Source organism: Aquarana catesbeiana, linkage group LG01 (genome assembly GCF_042186555.1).
Source record: "Aquarana catesbeiana isolate 2022-GZ linkage group LG01, ASM4218655v1, whole genome shotgun sequence".
Taxonomy (NCBI): domain Eukaryota; kingdom Metazoa; phylum Chordata; class Amphibia; order Anura; family Ranidae; genus Aquarana; species Aquarana catesbeiana.
Window position 1 is genome coordinate 274887475 of NC_133324.1, and position 22007 is coordinate 274909481.

General features: G+C 43.1%; 1 protein-coding gene across 1 annotated transcript in view; it reads left to right on the forward strand.

The window, feature by feature from the left end:
* The window catches only part of TXNRD2 (thioredoxin reductase 2), a 185084-nt gene that overhangs the window by 142821 nt on the left and 20256 nt on the right, over positions 1-22007 (forward strand). The window contains exon 17 of the mRNA XM_073628864.1: positions 16253-16727. Within this exon, the coding sequence (XP_073484965.1) occupies positions 16253-16376 (124 nt within the window). The 3' untranslated portion in view covers positions 16377-16727. The remainder of the gene's footprint in view (positions 1-16252; positions 16728-22007) is intronic.

The following is a 22007-nucleotide window of genomic DNA, read 5'->3' on the forward strand; positions in this document are numbered from 1 at the left end:
TTGTTTTTGCACCAAACATATCTTTTGGAATTATGGTCAAAAAAGTTCAACCTTGGTTTCATCAGACCAAAACACATTTCCCCATATGCTTATGAGAGACTTCAGATGTGTTTTTGCTAAATTTAGCTGGGCTTGGATGTTTTTCTTTGTAAGAAAGGGCTTCTGTCTTGCCACTCTACTCATAGCCCAGACATATGAGGAATATGGGAGATCATTGTCACATGTACCACACAGCCAGTTCTTGCCAGATATTCCTGCAACCCCTTTAATGTTTCTGTAGGCCTCCAGTTCTTGGTAATGTCACTGTTGTGCCATATTTTCTCCACTTGATGATGACTGTCTTCACTGTGTTCCGTGGTATATCCAAAGCCTTAGAAACTCTTTTGTACACTTCTCCTGACTGATACCTTTTAACAATGAGATCTGATGCTTTGGAAACTCTCTGTGGATAATGGCTTTTTCTGTAGTGTGTGACTAAGGAAATTTCTGTAAAGCCCCACTAGAACAGCTGAACTTTATTTGGGGTTAATCAGAGGCAGTTTAAATGATGGCAGGTGTGTACTGACTCCTATTTAACATGAGTTTGCATGTGATTGCTTAATTCTGAACACAGTTACATCCCCAGTTATAAGAGGGTGTGCACACTTCTGCAACCATATTATTTTAGTTTTTAATTTTTACTTCCCTCCACCTAAAAGATTTCAGTTTGTTTTTCAATTGAGTTGTACAGTTTATAGGTCACTTTAAAAGGCGGAAAAAGTTCTGAAATTATTTATCTTTGTCTCATTTTCTTTACATCACAGGAACCTGACATTTTAACCGGGCTATGTAGACTTTATATCCACTGTACTTCTCTTTTAAGCAGTTTGCTAATCACACCTGACATGAAGGGTATATAACAACATTACCAGATCACATTGCCCGGTTTCAATTTTTTTAAGTACCTATTTTTTGCCATGAATAAAAAATGGCAGTTTGATTTCCATCATGTCAAACAGTCTGGGTTGTGCTTTTTCTTGCTACCAGGTACATTGTGACATTAAGGCCTTGTTAAACTCCATCTTCTCACATTTTATTGAGTATTGAAAGTTTGTCAAAAAATGGTCACTATGCAAGATGATTTCAAGTGAACAGTATACCAGCAAATTCCTATGAGTGCCTCATCTCCGCATTGATATCTACACCCTACATCATTAATCATGGATTTGATCTAATTGTGTATCAGCACTCTCTCTCTTGAATGTTGTGTGTGTGTATACAGTGTGTATGTATATATACAAGAGGTGTGACAATTTAGTATATGTAAACCGTCACCTTGTAAAACAACCCATTCACTTTTTTATAAATGATCACATTCCCTCTGTTCTCAGCTGTATAAGAGCTGGGGGAAGAGAAACAGCAACACCCTAATCTTCCCAGTGAAAGGCTGTGCTGGGGAAGGAGGTGTCAGGATAAGTCTGACCATTGGAGGAGAGCACGCCATGCTGTGTTCTTCTGCCTAGTGTGGTCAGTTTTTAATATGAAAGCAGAGGGACTGACAGGAACACCAGGGATTTCACACAAAGGAAGCAATACAAGGAGAACAGGATACTTTTCCATACAAGTACATGGTACAGCAGGCACATATCAGGAAAGTGAAATGTTGAGTTTACATACTCTTTAATGATCGGAATGCCTGCAGTATGGCACTATGGTGGTGAGTCGCACAGCCACATGCACTCACCTGGGTCACAAACCAGTTGACTCAATCTTTACAGAGTAGTAGAAGAAATAACGTGTGTGTGCGTTGCACTGTTGGCAGAAAATGAGCGACTGGAATCTGAAACAGCGGATTAACATCAAATTATGTGAAAAAATTGGCAAAAGTGCGAGTGAAACTTTAGCTCTGTTACAACAGGCTTTTAGAGAACATTCCATGTAGACATTAAGTGTTTTTGAATGCCATAGGCAATTTAAGGAAGGGTAGGAAGATGTCCACGATGACGCAAGCCAAAAATGCAAAGGACGAATGCAAATGTGCACAAAGTGCAAACCCTCATAAGCTCAGATTAAAGATTGAGTGTGCGAATGATGGCAGAAGAATTGAACATGAACAGGGAAACAGTGCATCAGATTCTAATGGGCAATTTGGGAATGAGAAAAATTTCCGCAAAGATGGCGACTCGAATCTTGACAGAGGATAAGAAAGAACGTTGTCTTCAAATTTCATCTGAACTTTTAAAGAGTGCACAGGTGTTTGATATGTCTATTACTGGTCAATTCCGGGAATTAAATTGTCACACCGTGTGTGTGTGTATACAAAAATATTGCCACCTTTGCATTTCTGTCGGATAATGCACTACTTCGCCTGGAAAATTGTTTAGGCATTCTCATGCTTATTTCTTTTGTTTGTACTGGTATGACAAAAAAAAGTGGAGAAACGAAAAGTCAAATCTCACCCATTCCACGCAAGACTCCAAAAATGGACTGGACAAAATTATTGGCACCTTCTCAAAATTGTAAGAAATAATTGCATTCCAAGTTTGTGTTACTCTCTTAATTAAACTCACCTGTATCAATTAACAGGTGCTGACAATATTGAAATCCCACCGGCAACCAGTTAAAATGGTGAAAATGTGACTCAACCTTTCTGTTGTGTGTCTCTGTGTGTCACATGGTGCATGGAGAAGAGAAAGAGCAGCAAAGAATTGTCTTGAGGATTTGAGAACAAAAATTGTGGAAAAGCATGGACAAGCTCAAGGTTTCAAATCCATCTCCAGAGATCCTAATGTTCCTGTGTCCATTGTGCACAACAGTGTCAAGAAGTTTACAGCCCATGGCACTGTAGCTAATCTCCCTGGACGTGGACGAAAGAGAACAATATATCAAAGATTGCAACAAAGGATTGTTCGAATGGTGGCTAAAGAACCTCGATCAACTTCCAAAAAAGTCAAGCTGACCTTTAGGCACAGGGTACAACTGTGTCAGTTCGCACTATACGTCGCCATCTGAATGAAAAAGGACCCTATAGTAGGAGACCCAGGAGGACCCCACTGCTGATGCAAAAACATAAAAAAGCCAGATTGGATTTTGCTAAAACTTACCTGAGGAAGCCAAAATCCTTTTGAGAGAAAGTGCTGTGGACAGACAAAATAAATTTACAGCTTTTTGTTAACCACTTCAGCCCCGGAAGGATTTACCCCCTTCCTGACCTGAGTGTTTTTTGCGATTCGGCACTGCGTCGTTTTAACTGACAATTGTGCGGTCGTGCGACGTGGCTCCGAAACAAAATTGATGTCCTTTTTTTCCCACAAATAGAGCTTGATCATCTCTGCGATTTTTATTTTTTGCGCCATAAAGAAAATAAGAGCGACAATTTTGAAAAAAATGCATTATTTTTTACATTTTGCTATAATAATTATCCTCAAAAAATATATTATTATTATTATTATACAGTATTTATATAGCGCCAACAGTTTACGTAGCGCTTTACAACTTGAGGGTAAACAGTACAAATACAATACAATTTGATACAGTAGGAATCAGAGGGCCCTGCTCCTTAGAGCTTACAATCTAAGAGGGAAGGTCAAGAGATACAAGAGGTAATAACTATGGGTGATGTGCTGATTGAGAAGATAAATGTACAGTTGTTAGGTGGGGGCCAGATAGGCTTCTCTGAAGAGATCGTCTGGATAAAGTAGGAGAAAATCGGACGGATTGGGGTAGAGCATTCCAGAGGATGGGGGAGGCTCTGGAGAAGTCCTGAAGGCGAGCATGGGATGAGGTGACAAGGGAGTTTGAGAGCAGGAGGTCTTGGGAGGAGCGAAGAGAACGATTAGGTTGGTATTTTGTGACTAGGTTAGAGATGTAGCTGGGGGCCAGGTTGTGGATGGCTTTGTAAGTTATAGTTAGTATCTTGAATTTAATTTGGTGACTGAGTGGCAGCCAATGGAGAGATTGGCAGAGGGGTGTGGCAGACGCTGAGCGGTTTGTGTGGTGGATGAGCCTGGCAGCAGCGTTCATGATGGACTGAAGTGGGGATAGCCTATTTAGAGGTAAACTAATGAGAAGGGAGTTGCAGTAATCGAGGCGGGAGATGACCAGGGAGTGGATTAGAAGCTTTGTGGTGTCATTGGTTAGGAAGGGGCATATATTGGAGATGTTGCAAAGACTGAGGCGGCAAGCTTTGGATAGTGATAGAATGTGGGGTCGAAAGGTTAGTTCAGAGTCCAGGATTACACCTAGGACCTTGGCGTGGGGAGATGGGTTGATAGTTGAGCCGTTGATCTTGACAGGGAAATCAGGGGAAGTGGCACCTGAGGGAGGAAATATCATGAGCTCAGTTTTGGATAGGTTGAGTTTGAGAAAGTGATGTGACATCCAGGCTGATATGTCTGCTAGTAAGTTGGTAATGCGTGAGGAGACAGATGGAGAGAGCTGGGGGGTGGAGAGATAGATTTGGGCGTCATCAGGTGGTGTAGATTGAGAAAAGGAGAGGTCCAAGAACAGAACCTTGGGGGACCCCAACGGAAAAAGGAAGAGGAGAGGAGGAAGTAGAGTTGTAAGTGACACTGAAGGAGTGGTGGGATAGGTAGGATGAGAACCAGCGAAGAGTACAGTCATGGAGACCAAAGGAGTGGAGTTTTTTGAGGAGGGGGTGGTCAACTGTGTCAAAGGCAGCAGAGAGATCCAGGAGAAGTAGTACAAGTACAGAATAGTGTCCATTGGCTTTAGCCATTAGTAGATCATTTGAGAGTTTAAGGAGAGCAGTTTCCGTGGAGTGTTGAGGGCGAAAACCGGACTGAAGGGGATCAAGAAGTTTATTCATGGTCAGATGGTCGCTTAGTCAGTTGTAGACCAGTCTTTCAAGAAGTTTGGAGGAGAAGGAGAGTAAGGAGATGGGACGTAAGTTGTTGAGATTGGTGGGATCCAGTGAGGGCTTTTTTAGTATGGGGGTGACTAGCGCATGTTTTAGAGAGTTTGGGAAGATGCCACAAGAGAGGGAGAGGTTGAAAATGTGAGTTAGAGAGCGTAGAATCGAGTCAGAGGGTGAGCGTAGCATTTGCGAGGGAACAGGATCCAGGGGGCAAGTGGTTAGATGAGTGCTAGATAAAAGTTTAGCAACCTCAGTAATAGTAGCAGGGTTGAATGAGGGAAGTAATGATTGTGTCTGTGGACATAGGGTGTTGCATGGGGGGAGGTTTTTGCGCATTGGTGATCTCCTCATGAATTGTATCAATCTTAGTTTTGAAGTGATTGATATATAAAAAAATATATTTTTTTCCTCAGTTTAGGCCGATCCGTATTCTTCTACATATTTTTGGTAAAAAAAAAATCGCAATAAGCGTTTGATTTGTTTGCGCAAAAGTTATAGCGTTTACAAAATAGGGGATAGTTTTAAGGCATTTTTATTAATAATTTTTTTTTTTTACTAGTAATGGCGGCGATCAGCGATTTTTATTGTGACTGCGACGTTATGGCGGACATGTCGGACATTTTTGACACATTTTTGGGACCATTGTCATTTATGCAGAAATCAGTGCTATAAAAATGCATTGATTCCTGTATAAATGACACTGGCAGTGAAGGGGTTAACCACTAGGGGGCAGGGAGGGGTTAAGTGTGTCCTAGGGGAGTGATTTCTAACTGTCAGGGGGATGGGCTGGTGTGTGACGTCACTGATCTCTGCTCTGATGACAGGGAGCAGAGATCGAGTGACACTTGTCACTAGGCAGAACGGGGAGATGCTGTTTACAATGGCATCTCCCCGTTCGTCCTCTGCGCGGGACCCGCGACCCGACTCACGGAGATCGCGGCAGGCGCGCACACACGTTGGCAAATTCAAAGTAACGTACGGGTACGTTACTTTGCGCAGCCGTGCCATTCTGCCGACGTAAATGTACAGGAGCCGGTCAGGAACCGGTTAAAGCCCATCATTCTACAGTTTTCATAAAAATAAATGAGGCCTTTAAAGAAAAGAATAGAGTCCCCACAGCCAAACATGGTGGAGGTTCACTGATGTTTTTGGGTTGCTTTGCTGCTTCAGGCACTGGATGTCTTGACCTTGTGCATGGCATTATGAAATTTGAAGACTACCAAAGTATTCTGGGGTGCAATGTGCAGTGTGAGAAAGTTGGATCTCCGTCAGAGGTCATAGGTCTTACAGCAGGACAATGACCCAAAACGCACATCAAAAAGCACCCAGAATTGGGTGTGTGTGTGTATGTATATGTGTGTGTATATATATGTATATATATATATATATATATATATATATATATATATATATATATATATATATATATATATATATATATATATATATATATATATATATATATATACAGGTGCATCTCCTAAAATTAGATAATCACCAAAAAGTTAATTTATTTCAGTAATTCAATTCAAAATGTGAAACTCGTATATTTTATATAGATGCGTTATACACAGGGAGATATATTTCAAGCATTTCTTTCTTTTAATGTCAATGATTACTGCTTACAGCTAGTGAAAACCCAAAATTTCAGTATCTCCGAAAATTAGAATATTACATAAGACCAATAAAAAAAAAAAAAAAAAAGGATTTTTAGTACAGAAATGTTGTCTTACTGAAAAATATGTTCTTGTACAGTATATTATGCACTTGGTCGGGGCTCCTTTTGCACGAATTACTGCATGTTACTGCATGTGGCATGGAGGCGATCAGCCTGTGGCATTGCTGAGGTGTTATGGAAGACCCGGTTGATTTGATAGCGGCCTTCAGCTCATCTGCATTGTTGGGTTTGGGGTCTCTCCTCTTTTTTTTGACAATACTCCAGAGATTCTCTATGGGGTTTAGGTCAGGCAAGTTTGCTGGCCAATCAAGCACAGTGATACCAGTGGCGTCGGAAGGGGGCTGACAGGGGGCCAGAGCCCCAAGTGTTCCCCTCAAAAAGCCCCCAGTCTCAATATTCCTAAATGCATTATTAGCCCCGAGCTGTTTACACAGGCAACAGTGAACGATCTCCTGCTTATCCAGCGCGGCCGAGTGATGTACAAAAAGTCCCGCCTTTGGGACCTGGCTCCTATGATGGACATCACACTGGTCAAATGCCAGGACCACGGGACGTGTGACATCCATCATAGGCGCTGCTGGGTCCAGGAGGAGGCGGGAATGACACTGCGGCCGAGGTGGGCACTGGGAGTTTCCCGCTTGCTCTGTGTAAATGGGCGCGCGGCTCTTCAATTCTGGCTCTGGCTGCCTGGTGCGGTGCCTGCAGGGCTGTCTGAGTGGTGGTTTATTCCGGGATAAGTGTACTCGCACACTACAGGTAAGGCTGAGCAGCAACAATCTGTGTTTGTGTCAGATAGGTCAGTGTATGTTTCAGGTAGGTCAAGCAAATGAGCCCGTCACCCCCCCCAGTCTTTACTTCCGAGCTGGAGCCCCTGGTCTTTTTCCCACCTAGCAACACCCCTGGGTGATACCATGATCATTAAACCAGGTATTGGTACTTTTGGCAGTGTGGGCAGGTGCCAAGTCCTACTGGAAAATTGAAATCAGCATCTCCATTAACCTGGTCAGCAGAGGGAAGCATGAAGTGCTCTAGAATTTCCTGGTAGGGGGCTGCGCTGACTTCGGACTTGATAAAGCACAGTGGACCAACACCAGCAGATGACATGGCTCCCCAATTCATCACGGAGTGTGGGAAATTTTGCATTTCAGTTGGAAATTAACGTCCCAGAGTCTGGAGGAAGAGTGGAGAGGCACAGAATGAAAGTTGCATGAGATTCACTGTGAAGATTTCAGTCAGTGATGATTTGGGGAGCCATATCATATGCTGGTGTTGGTGCACTGTGTTTTATCAAGTCCAAAGTCAGCGCAGCCCTCTATCTACCAGGAAATTCTAGAGCACTTCATGCTTCCCTCTGCTGACCAGCTTTGTGGAGATGCTGATTTCATTTTCCAGCAGGGCTTGGCACCTGCCCACACTGCCAAAAGTACCAATACCTGGTTTCATGATCATGGTATCACTGTACTTGATTGGCCAGCAAACTCGTCTGACCTAAAACCCATAGAAAATCTGTGGGGTATTGTCAAGAGGAAGATGAGACACGCCAGACCCAACAATGCAGACGAGCTGAAAGCAACCTGGACTTCCATAATACCTCAGCAGTGCCACAGGCTGATTGCCTCCATGCCACGCCACATTGATGCAGTATTTCATGCAAAAGGAGCACCAACCAAGTATTGAGTGCATACTATACTGTACATGGACATACTTTTCAATAAGCCAACATTTCTGCGTTAAAAATCTTTTTTTTTTGTTGGACTTATGTAATAACATTTTCTGAGATACAGAATTTGGGGTTTTCACTAGCTGTAAGCCATAATCATCAAAATTAGTAAAGGAATGGAAAGAAATGCTTGAAATATATCACTCTGTGTGTAACGCATCTATATAATATGCGTTTCACTATTTGAATCGAATTACTGAAATAAATTAACTTTTTGATGATATTCTAATTGTCACTGCACACTTTTACCAGTGATTCTACCTGGTGCGCTACAGATAATGAAGTGTTGCTTGAGGCACATGCATAAGGCGGCAGGCTCCATTGGAGTCCGTCTGCTCAGCAGGGATTTTGCTTATGCAGAGCATACACAGATACAGCCCGCTCTCATATGGGCAGGCAGAAGTAAACGGACCTCCTGTCCATATGTCATCTGATCCAATCCACCAGATTTCAGGAACAAAAAATAGGACAATATTATATTGCTGGAAAAAGTTTCATTAATTATTTTTTTTTGACAAAGGTGTTTAACTATTTAGTTGGTTTCTCAGGACAATACCTCAATGTGTATATAAATGTTTGTGTGTGTGTATGTATATATATGTGTGTGTGTGTGTGTGTGTGTGTGTATATATACACACATTTTTGTATCTTATTATATCTTTTCATGTCACAACGCTGAAGAAATTACACTTTGCAACAATGTAAAGTAGTGAGTGTACAGCTTGTATAACAGTTTAAATTTGCTGTCCCCTCAAAATAACTCAACACACAGCCATTAATGTCTAAAACGCTGGCAACAAAAGTGAGTACACCCCTAAGTGAAAATGTCCAAATTGAGCCCAAAGTGTCAATATTTGTGTGGCCACCATTATTTTCCAGCACTGCCTTAACCCTCTTGGGCATGGAGTTCACCAGAGCTTTACAGGTTGCCACTGGAGTCCTCTTCCACTCCTCCATGAGGACATCACGGGGCTGGTGGATGTTAGAGACCTTGCACTCCTCCACTTTCCATTTGAGGATGCCCCACAGATGCCCTCAGCTTCTTTAGCAAGGCAGTGGTCAACTTGGAGGTGTGTTTGGGGTTGTTATGTTGGAATATTGCCCTGCCGTCCAGTCTTCGAAGGGAGAGGATTTTGCTCTGCTTCAGTATGTCACAGTACATGTACACAGTGCATTCATGATTCCCTCAATGAACTGTAGCTCCCCAGTGATGGCAGCTCTCATGCAGCCCCAGACCATGACACTCCCACCACCATGCTTGACTGTAGGCAAGACACACTTGTCTTTGTACTCACCTGGTTGCCGCCACACGCGCTTGACACCATCTTTGCCGAATAAGTTTATCTTGGTCTCATCAGACCACAGGACATGGTTCCAGTAATCCATGTCCTTCGTCTGCTTGTCTTCAGCAAACTGTTTGCGGGTTTTCTTGTGCATCATCTTTAGAAGAGGCTTCCTCTGGGATGACAGCCATGCAGACCAATTTGATGCAGTGTGTGGCGTATGGTCTGAGCACTAACAGGCTGACCCCCCCACCCCTTCAACCTCTGCAGCAATGCTGGCAGCATCATACTGTACAGTATTTCCCAAAGACAACCTCTGGATATGCAGCTGAGCACGTGCATGCGTTTCTTTGGTTGACCATGGCGAGGCCTGTTCTGAGTGGAACCTGTTCTGTTAAACTGCTGTATGGTCTTGGCCACCGTGCTGCAGCTCAGTTTCAGGGTCTTGGCAATCTTCCTAAAGCCTAGACCATCTTTATGTAGAGCAACAATTTATTTTTTTCAGATCCTCAGAGAGTTCTTTGCCATGAGGTGCCATGCTGAACTTCCAGTGACCAGTATGAGAGAGTGAGAGCGATAACACCAAATTTAACACTCCTGTTCCCCATTCACACCTGAGACCCTGTAACACTAACAAGCCACATGACATTTGCAAGGGTAAATGGCTAATTGGGCCCAATTTGGACATTTTCACTTAGGGGTGTACTTACTTCGGTTGCCAGTGGTTTAGACATTGATAGCTGTGTTTTTGGTTATTTTGAGGGGACAGCAAATTTACACTGTTATACAAGCTGTACACTCACTACTTTACATTGTAACAAAGTGTCATTTCTTCAGTGTTGTCACATTAAAAGATATAATAAAATATTTACAAAAATGTGAGGAGTGTACTGTATATACATACAGTGCCTCAGCAAAAGTATTCACCCCCCCCCCTCCTTGGCTTTTTACCTTTTCTGTTATATTACAGCCTTTAGTTCGATGTTTTTTTAATCTGAATTATATGTGATGGATCAAAACATAATAGTCTAAGTTGGTGAAGTAAAATTAGAAAAATATATATATAAAACTATTTTTCAGAAATACAAAACTGATAATTGGCATGTGCGTATGTATTCACCTCCTTTGTTATTAAACCCATAAAAAGCTCTGGTGCAACCAATTGCCTTCAGAAGTCACATAATTAGTGAAATGATGTCCACCTGTGTGCAATCTAAGTGTCACATGATCTGTCATTACATTTACACACCTTTTTGAAAGGCCTCAGAGGCTGCAACACCTAAGCAAGAGGCACCACTAACCAAACACTGCCATGAAGACCAAGGAACTCTCCAAACAAGTAAGGGACAATGTTGTTAAGAAGTACAAGTCAGGGTTAAGTTATAAAAAAAATATCCAAATCTTTGATGATCCCTAGGAGCACCATCAAATCTATCGTAACCAAATGGAAAGAACATGCGCAACAGCAAACCTGCCAAGAGACGGACGCACACCAAAACTCACGGACCGGGCAAGGAGGGCATTAATCAGAGAGGCAGCAGAGACCTAAGGTGACCCTGGAGGAGCTGCAGAATTCCATAGCAGAGACTGGAGTATCTGTACATAGGACGACAATAAGCCGTACGTTCCATAGAGTTGGGCTTTATGGCAGAGTGGCCAGAAGAAAGTCATTACTTTCAGCAAAAAACAAAATGGCACGTTTTGAGTTTGCGAAAAGGCATATGGGAGACTCCCAAAATGTATGGAGGAAGGTGCTCTGGTCTGATGAGACTAAAATTTAACTTTTTGGCCATCAAAGAAAACGCTATGTCTGACGCAAAACCAACACATCACATTACCCAAAGAACACCATCCCCACAGTGAAACATGGTAGTGGCAACATCATGCTGTGGGGATGTTTTTCAGCAGTCGGGACTGGGAAACTGGTCAGAGTTGAGGGAAAGATGGATTGTGCTTAAATACAGGGATATTCTTGAGCAAAACCTGTACCACTCTGTATGTGATTTGAGGCTAGGATGGAGGTTAACCTTCCAGCAGGACAATGACCCCAAACACATTGCTAAAGCAACACTTGAGTGGTTTAAGGGGAAACATGTAAATGAGTTGGAATGGCCTAGTCAAAGCCCAGACCTCAATCCAATAGAAAATCTGTGGTCAGACTTAAAGATTTCTGTACACAAGCGCAAACCATCCAACTTGAAGGAGCTGGAGCAGTTTTGCAAGGAGGAATGGGCAAAAATCCCAGTGATAAGATGTGGCAAGCTCATAGAGACTAATCCAAAGCAACTTGGAGCTGTGATAGCCGCAAAAGGTGACTCTACAAAGTATTGACTTTAGGGGGGTGAATGGTTATGCACATTGACTTTTTCTGTTATTTTGTCCTATTTGCTTCACAATAAAAAAAAAAAAAATCTTCAAAGTTGTGGGCATGTTCTGTAAATTAAATGATGCAAATCCTCAAACAATCCATGTTAATTGCAGGTTGTGAGGCAACAAAACGTGAACAATGCCAAGGGGAGTGAATAGTTTTGCAAGGCACTGTACATATATCTCAACACACATAAATAAGCTGGGCAAGAGATTTCCTGCAATATACTTTGGCATAACTATAACTATATCAATATGTGGAAGTTAAACTGCATTAGTAGTCACTGGGAGAACAGCAATAGAGGTGCATGCACTTTAGTAGCATTGGGGTTGATTTACTAAAGGCAAATAGAATGTGCACTTTGCAAAGTGCAATTGCACTCTAAATGAGCAGAAGCTCTGCTGATTTCCATCATCCAATCATGTGCAAGCAAAAATGCTGCTTTTTAATTTCCCTTGCATGTGATTGGGTACTTTTTGCAAAGTGAAGATTTACCTCATTTACTAAGCTCTGGAGCAACTGCACATGGAGCGTGCAACTGCAAAGTGCACAGCCTATTTGCCTTTGGTAAATCAACCCCATTGTGTCAGTCTGTTTGGCCCCAGAGTTTTAAAAGATCTGTCTTTGATCATATGCTGCAAACATTGTGTCAATCTAGATCTCTCCTATCAGCCTGCAGCTATATGTCAGACTATGATATAGCTCAGCAATCGGTCAGGAGCTGCATTTAAAACGGCAGCAGTCTCATTTCAAGGCTAAAGTGCTGTGTGTGAAAACAAGTGACAAGTTCTGGCAAGACGTGAGATGTAAAGGAAGAAATAATTTACCTAGATGAAATCTTTATTTTCCTGCCGTTACAATTGTCTTTGTGAGAAGTTCTGTAAGCTGTATGTTTTAACTTCTTTGGAAACTCACAAAGTGATGTGATTATAATATAAAAGCTTCACTAAGTTCTGTGTTTAAATTGTATGAGTACACATACCCACTGGCGAATGTGTGCGGCGCAAAGAGATGGAACAAAGTGGAGGTAGAATAAGTGTAGATGTAATGAGTACTGGAGGCACTTTTCTTGCACCCCACTCAATAATAAAGGCACTCACCTATTTTAAACAGATCACACATCTGTTACATGTATGTCTTGCCCTTCTTAACAGATTGCTCACATATCAGCGAATGGCCATACAAATAAGATGGCCCCAGTAGACTAGGAAATGATCTGTCCCTACAGACATGTACACCTGTTACTACTTTGTGTTCATAAACAGTGACGCGAACTGCCTCCCTTATTTATGCATGTTTCAGAAAGTGGGAAAAGTGAAGATCAACTTTTCCCAAAAAACTCTCCTTAAAACTACTTTCACACTGGGACGGGCGGGCGCCGGTGGTAAAGCTTCACTTTATTAGCAGTGCTTTACTGCCATTTTAGCCGCACTATTCGCCCGCTAGCTGGGCGGTTTTAACCCCCGCTAGCGGCCAAAAAAGGGTTAAAAACGCCTGCAAAGCGCCTCTGCATCTGCGGTTTGGTGGCGCTGCCCCATTGTTTTCAATGGGTAGGGGCGCTTTAGGAGCGGTGTATACACCGCTCCTATAGCGCTGCAAAGATGCGGCTTGCAGGACTTTTTTGACTGTCCTGCAAGCGCACCACTCCAGTGTGAAAGCCCTCTGGCTTTCACACTGGAGACACAGGAGAGGCTCTTTACAGACACTATTTTTAGCGCTGTAGCGCCTGTAAAGCACCTCAGTGTGAAAGCCTAACGATTAGCTTTTGGGCCCTGCCCCCATTTTGTACTTTAAGTGGCCCAATCATATTTGCATTTATTTCTTTTTACATTTACACCTGTAAAATTTTAAGATGGTGCTACCAATTTCGTAGGCCCCATGATAGTTGTGCAAGTGTGTATTAAAACAATATGCAAAATACTCTACATTATAAGTAAGAAGAGAAGATGCCAGTGCACTAGTAATTTAAAGAGGAGTCAATTTAAAGCAAAGCCAGTCATTTGTTTGTTTATTAAAAGTCAGCAACTACAAAAAATGTAGCTGCTGACTTTTAATAAACAGCCACTCACCTGTACCACGGTCCAGCGATGTACTCACTGCAGTCGTGTTCTCCCCGTGTCCTCCCTCGGCGGCGCCGGCATCTCTACTATGGGCATCCAGCTGTGACAGCTTGCGGCTTCACACCCGGCACAGCGGTGTTCGATCGCTCGGTTCTCAGTGTAGAGGCGCCGGGGGACAGATGCAGCATCGGACCCATGCTGCATCCACCTAGGTAAGTATAAATGTGCAAAAAAACAAATTCCTTTACTTCTCTTTTAAGCTGTGAAGGGCAGGTGCAGACCGGCACAGAGCCCACTCACACCAGCAGAAGATGCAGGTCTGAAAAGGAGGGTTGCACAACGCTGGTATCATCCACAAGAAACTTTTATTTGAGACTGCTCAGACAGAACATGGCTCTGCCATGGTGTTCTGTATGATCAGTCTCCAATAAAGTTTCTTGTGTGCGACCTTTCTTTTCAACTGACATATATTTGTATTCTCATAATTATAAGCAGATGTCCAGAGCACTTCACTCCCCTTACATCAGATGTCATGCCCCCCACCCACCATCACAAGTCAAGAGTCTCCCACCCTCCCTTACATCAAAGTGCAACCCCCCTTACCTTGTGCTGCTGCTGGGAAGTAGCAGGGGGCAGAGCTGGGAAGCAGAAAGTGTGGTCTCTGGAGAAGAACTAGAGGAGGGCTGAGGTCTGGTGAATTCTGAGACCAGGGGAGGTGAAAACGAGGGGGTGCTGCGGCTGCACGGAGAGGCACAGGATCTGCTGCTGACTTCTGAGACAAGGCGAGGTCAGAGAAGAGGGAGGTGCCGCAGCTGCAGGAGGGGTACAAGGGCCACATGAAATGGCCTGGCGGGCCTGATTCAGTCCACAGGCCTTGTGTTTTACACATGTGAGTTAAAGGGTTAAATAGGGCCAAAACTGTGGAGGCTATGCAAAAAAGCATTAGAGCTGCCACCTCTCTTTCCTCCAGTAACTGGTTGGATAATTTTTATGAAGCAGCCAGAGAGATGCAGGAAGCACAGAACCACCAAATGAACGATGCAAGAAGTGTCCTTGCACTGCAGCTTTCCTCCAGCAAGTAGAACATTGAGCAGCACATTATTGACATCACCAGATCTCGCGAAAAACTTGCAGTTATAGGCAGCAGTCCTTTAAATCCCACAGTGCTTATAAACAGACAGGGGGGCTGTAGGCACAGGAATGCTTATTTACAGTCGCATGCTAGGAAGTTGCCCCCTTGCTAACATTGCACAGAAGGGGAAAGCTAGGTAGGATATTTCACCAAATAAAAATATAAGTGGCAGTTTTCTAACAATGTAACAAATATAAAGTAGGGTAGGGGTTATCCCAACTTGGCTGCAAAAGTGGAAGTAAAACATTTTAAAGTGGTTCTAAATGCAGATTTATTTATTTTTTGCATTCTCTGCATTAAGGTAAAAAAAAACTTTCTGCATGCAGCTCCCCTCCAGCCCCCCTTATACTTACCTGAGCCTGATCTTGATCCAGCGATGTGCACAGGGGGTGGGGTTCCCAGTTGGTTTAATTTTGCCGTATTCTGCTACCGTGATTTGGTGAATCCCCTTGTTTAAGGGGATATTAGGCTCAATTTACAAATCTTTAAAACTGATGTCTAGGTATGAATAGTATCAATAGTTACATTGATAAAGCTTTTACAAATGTAAGTATAAATCTCATACCTGAGTAAGCTGCAAATCATTGTAGCAGTCGCTGCTACCACAGAGATAGTAGCAGTGTTCTGGGTTCATTGCCCTTCTGCATAGTAATCACAGGGCATCACTTGCTTGGCACTGCCACCATTCACAGAACGTTTTGTACGTTCTTCAATGAATACAAGACGTTCTTTGATTGAATGATGTGGAAGTTGTGATGTCACCACCCTGCCTCTCCACCTGGTCCAGTCAGAGACTGTCTTGTATTGAGGAAAAAAAATACAAAGTGTTCTGTGAATGGCGAGCTCCTCCTCCAGTGGTAACTATACAGAAGGGCAGCCATTCGTCATAGGACCCAGAGGACCCAGTGGCGGTGACCACTACAGTGATTTTCAGCTTCCACAGCTGGGATTGCTCAGATCTTAGGAAATTGGAAGATTAAGCAGACATACATTCATCCTTTGTTGTTCACCTGTTGGGTGGTTGAACACTTGTCACCATTTGCTTGGGTAATACATGCAGGGAATGTTCAGATAATGTTCTTGGGTTGACCCAAGCTATATACATAGATCCACATGAGTATAATACTATATACCCAGACATGTTTTTGTCCTACAGATGTGGTGCCACCTACCATCAGCTAATGAGCACAGTGGGCATACATCCAACCTCTGCTGAGGAAGTGACTAAGCTGCACATCACCAAGCGTTCAGGATTGGACCCCACAGTCACTGGCTGCTGAGGTTAACTACCATCCCTGAGAAAAAAAAGTGCCATCTGCCTGCATGAGGAGGAGAGAACCATCAGCATCATTCTGCTACATGTAATCACTTTGCTCAGAGCCATGTGATACATGTCAGGTCCTCTGGAATCAAAGGAATTATTTCTAATTCATCCTGAGAGGCTTCTGCCAGCAGTAAATTACATCTGAACCTCGGTGCACATTTCATACCACACTCAAAGCATTCGTGACATGTCTGAAGTTAAATCAGGTGGAAAGGAGTTGATAAGTTGGACATCTCTGCTGACATCTTCTATTTCTGCAAACATCCAGGAGGTGGAACTGCAAGACCAGGAGATGCTGAGGCCACAGGTAAGCTGTGTAATGTAATCCAGCACCCCGCCTGCTCTATGCCTAGGGACAAACCATTCCAAAAACTTCTTTCTATATTTAGAGTTCATTCATCATAAAGAGAGAGCATAGAAAATGAGTTGTCTCTTTACATTTCATCTGATATAGTATAAAATGCATACCACCACTTTCCCAAAGCCAGTCACTTTGCTGGATTACACTAATAGCTTTAATGTTGAAAACCCATTTTTCTGTCTGCATTTATTTACTGTCTTATCTTTCTTTTTCAGAATGTTCTACCTTTGTGTTTGTTTTTCTTCTGTTAGCGCAGAAATGTATCTGATTTTTATCTCCATCTGTCAGGATGTTTTACCTGTTTTCATCTTGGTTTGCAGCTCTGAAATGGTTGATCTCTCTTTTCATTGACCAGGAATGCATTTAATAACGTGTCTTTGTTGCTAGATGCTAGGCAATCATGTTTACTATATATAATATACTTGCAATACACTGGTGAATTTCCTTTTCGATAGCATGGTCTGTTGGTTGATAAAGTTTAAACATTCTAAAGAAATGTAATTTTGGCACCTGAAAAACGGGTTCACTGTAACAGCATAGGGGGCTCTGGCCCACCAATACCCTCACACACACACTGCTGGCTAATTTGCTGTAGCAATATATAGAGTTCCAGCAATTAGAGGGTTGTTAGAGCAAGTAAAACGGAGTCAGGTGGAAAATTGTCAGCCAAACAGCAGCTGCATCCAATCAGCTGCAACCACTGTTCTGGTATTCTGAAAGCTGCAGATGCTGGCTGTCAGAATACAATAGCCACAATGGGAGACACGTCCATCCTCACTATATAGTGTGCATGGAGGAATCTTTTCCGCCCCTCTGGCTGAAAAAAAAAATCTCTGTATGGCCTGCTTTACACCAATGTAAACAGATTTAGCCATGAATGGTGATGTAACAAATAATCCACTGCATTTATGAGTTGAATAAGTCACTAGAGAATTTTCAACCTATAGAAAAAGTACAATATATTTTCAGTTAATATTGCCGTTCTATCCTAACCACTTCAATACTGGGCACTTTCACCCCCATTCCTGCCCAGGCCAATTTTCATCTTTCAGCACTGTCACACTTTGAATGACACTTGCGCGGTCATGCAACACTGTACCCATATGAAATTTTTATCATTTTTTTCACAAAAATGGAGTGTTCTTTTGGTGGTATTTAATCACCACTGAGTTTTTTCTTTTTTTTTTTTTTTTTTTGCTAAACAAACAAAGACTGAAGATTTTGAAAAAAATTTTTTTTTCTTTGTTTCTGTTATAAAATTGTGTAAATAAGGCATTTTTCTTCATCACTGATGTGCGCTGATAAGACTGCACTGATAGGCACAGAGGAGGCTGCACTGATGGGCACAGAAGAGGCTGCGCTGATGCGCACTGATAATCTGTACTGATGGGTTGCACTGTTATGCTTCACTGATGGCCACTGATAGGCTGCACTGATGGGGACTGATTGGCACTGTTGGGGCTACACTGATGATCAGTGCCCTGATTATCTGTGTAAATGTCCCCTGTCACGCTTGCCGGTTACTGGCTTTTCTTTCCTCACGCTGTGGACAGTGCATGGGGAAAGAAATGCCAATAATCAGTAAGTTTGTTTACAAGTGATCAGCTGTGATTGGACACATGATAAAGGGCCACTGTGATTGGCCCTTTACCTCGATTTGTGCCCGAAGGACACAGTGATCAGAGTGCACCTGATGTGCGCCTGAGGGGGCGCATGGGAGACCTGTTTTGTGAGGACATACATGGACGCCCTCCCAGAACAACAGAGCCATGCTGTATCTGTATTTTGAAAAAATACTGTTTTCGCTTTTTCATGCTTTTATGCATCCCAGTGCTGCTGGTCTCTACCATCCTCTTTTAAACACTTCCTCGCTCCAATATCAGCTGTGAAGCATTACTTTGGATTGGCTTACTGAAGGTGACAAAGTAACAGCTGTCACCGCATAACAGGAAGTGCTTAAACACGTATCTTCATGGCAAGATCACCTGATAACTATTTCGTCCTACCATTCACTTCAACAAGAATCTTATGAGATTATATATGCATTTATCATGCCCCAATTCCAAAAGAACTGGGCTCAATGAAACAAAAAAGCTGCTCCAGGTAAGTGAGAGGTAATGACTAAACACTAACATTTGCGTGAAACGCATCTACCTCTTTGTTCCCTGCTCCATCTGTCAACCACTTGTCATATGAAGCTTCAATAAAAAGGATTATTGGAAGTGCAGCCGTCCGGAATCATTTCCTTATATCCAAAAGAATTGGTAAGCTGTGTAAAAATGTACATAAATACAAATTGCAATGATTTGCAAATCTCATTTGATTCACAATAGAAACACTAAATATTTAACCGGTTCTCGACCGGCGCACGCCGATGTACGTTGGCAGAATGGCACGGCTGGGCAAATGGACTTACAGGTATGTCCATTTGAATTCCCCGCCGTGCCACTGCGTGCGCGTTGCCGGTGGCGCGCACGCCGGCCGGGAGCTTCGTGGGTCAGGTCGCGGGTCCCGCGGACTCGATCGCCACGGGGATACCCGCGATCGCCTCACGGAGAGGACAAACGGGGAGATGCTGATGTAAACAGCATCTCCTCGTTCTGCCTAGTGACAAGTGTCAATGATCACAGCTCCCTGTCATCAGGAGCAGTGATCAGAGTAATGACACTGCTAGCTCATCCCCCTACAGTTAGTAATCACTCCCCTAGGACACACTTAACCCCTCCCCACCCCTAGTGGTTAACCCCTTCACTGCCCGTGTCATTTACACAGTAATCAGTGCATTTTTAATCGCACTGATCGCTGTATAAATGACAGTGGTCCCGAAAATGTGTCAAAAATGTCCACCATAACGTCGCAGTCATAATAAAAATCGCTGATCGCCGCCATTACTAGTAAAAAAAAAAATTATTAATAAAAATGCCATAAAACTATCCCCTGTTTAGTAAACGCTATAACTTTTGCGCAAACCAATCAGAAAAAGCTTATTGAGATTTTTTTTTACCAAAAATATGTAGAAGAATATGATCAGCCTAAACTGAGGAACAAAAATGTTCTTTGATATATTTTTGGGGGATATTTATTATAGCAAAAAATAATGCGTTTTTTTCAAAATTGTCGCTCTTATTTTGGCTATAGCGCAAAAAATAAAAATCGCAGAGGCGATCAAATACCACCAAAAGAAAGCTCTATTTGTGGGAAAAAAGGGACGTCAATTTTGTTTGGGAGCCACGTCGCACGACCGCGCAATTGTCAGTTAAAGCGACGCAGTGCTGAATCGCAAAAAACGCTCTGGTCAGGAAGGGGGTAAAATCTTCTGGGGCTGAAGCGGTTAAACTGAGAAAATGTACCATTTTAGGAAAAAAAAGTAAGGTCATTTTGAAATCGATGGCAGCAACACTTCTCTAAAAAGTTGGGACAGAGCCATGTTTGCCATGGTCTAGCATCCCCTCTTTAAATGTCTGGGAACTGAGGAGACCAGTTGCAGGAGTTTTGGGTGAGCAATGTTGCCCCATTCCTGCTGATATAGGATTTTAACTGCTTAGCAGTCCTGGGTCTTTCTTCTGGGTCATATTTTTCGTTTCAAGCTGCGCCAAATATTTTCAGTTGGTGAAAGGTCTTGTGCGATCTGGAGTCAGGCTCAGAAAGCAGTAGCTATAGCAGGGGAGCAGCACCCGCTGACAAGCGGGGCAGGTGTACTAGCAAGTCACCCTGGCTGATGACACAGGTTCACCTGAGGTGCAGGATCTAAGTACTAACAGTTATTCACCAAAGCTCCTGATGGTGGAGATGGGTTTTGCTGCGTTTTGGTACCAGGCCGTGGTCCTCAGGATTGCCCACCATATGAGGTAAGCAAACTGGGGTTTGGTAGCAAATATAGCAGGTAGGGATCAAGCAGAAGCATAGTCAGGAAACAAGCCACAGGTTGGTAACGAATGGTTGCAGGTTGGAATTAAGCAGAATCATAGCCAAGGAACAAGCCAAAGGTTGGTAATGAATGGTAGTGAAAATACAGACGTCAGCAGGAGAGACAAAAGCGAGATATTGGCTGAAAAGAGCACAATAATCTGGCAAACAGGAAGTGCAGAGACAGGACTTAAAGCGGTAGTAAACCCGCTGAATTTTTTTTTCTTTCCCTACACCTGTAAGGGAAAAGGCATAATGAGCTAGTATGCACCGCACCACATGAGATACTTACCTTAGAACGAGGCGCCGGCATCTCACCCGGTCCATGCCGAGGGAGCTGACATTTCCTCTCGGCGTGTCTTCCGGGTATCGCGGCTCCGGCGCTGTGAGTGGCCGGAGCCGCGATGTTGTCACTCCCGCGTGGGAGACTTCTTTCCGGCAAGGTCCGGAGTTTGCCGGGCTTTCAGCCGAGAATCCCCTGTGCGCATGCGCCGCTGCAGTCAGCGGCTCATTGCGAGGGGAATATCTCCTAAACCGTACAGGTTTAGGAGATATTTTTTTACCTGCAGGTAAGCTTTATTATAGGCTTACCTGTAGGTAAAAAATTTAAAAATAGGTATACAACCACTTTAAATCAATATGTTCATGAGAAAGGATCATTCAAGGTCCCAGGTTCGAGTCTAGGCCCTGACAGGTCTGGACATCAGGCAGGCCAGTTAAGCACCCGGACTCTTCTACAAAGGCCTGCTGTTGTCATAGATAACCTATGTGGTTTAGCATTATACTGCTGAAATAACCAAGGCCTTCCCTGAAAAAGAGATCGTCTGGATGGGAGCATATGCAGCTTTAAAACCTGCATATACTGTATCTTTCAGCATTGATGGTGCCTTTCCAGATGTGCAAGCTGCCCATGCCTTGCACACTAATGCACCACCATACTATCAGAGATGCAGGCTTTTAAACTGAGCGCCGATAACAAGCCGGAAAGTTCCTTTTTCTTTAGTCTCAAGGACGCGGTACCCATGGTTGCCAAAATGAATGTCACATTGCAATTCATCTGACCACAGAACAATTTTCCACTTTCCAACAGACCATTTAAATGAGCTTTGGTCCAAAGAAGACAGTGGCGTTTCTGGATCATGTTCAGATATGGCTTCTTCTTTGCATGCTAGAGCTTTAATTAGCATTTTTGGATGGCACTGCGAACTGTGTTCACAGACAGTGATTTAAAAAATATTCCTGAGCCCATGCAGTGATGTCCATTACATTATCTTGCATGTTTTTAATGCAGTGCTGTCTGAGGGCCCGAAGATGATGGAC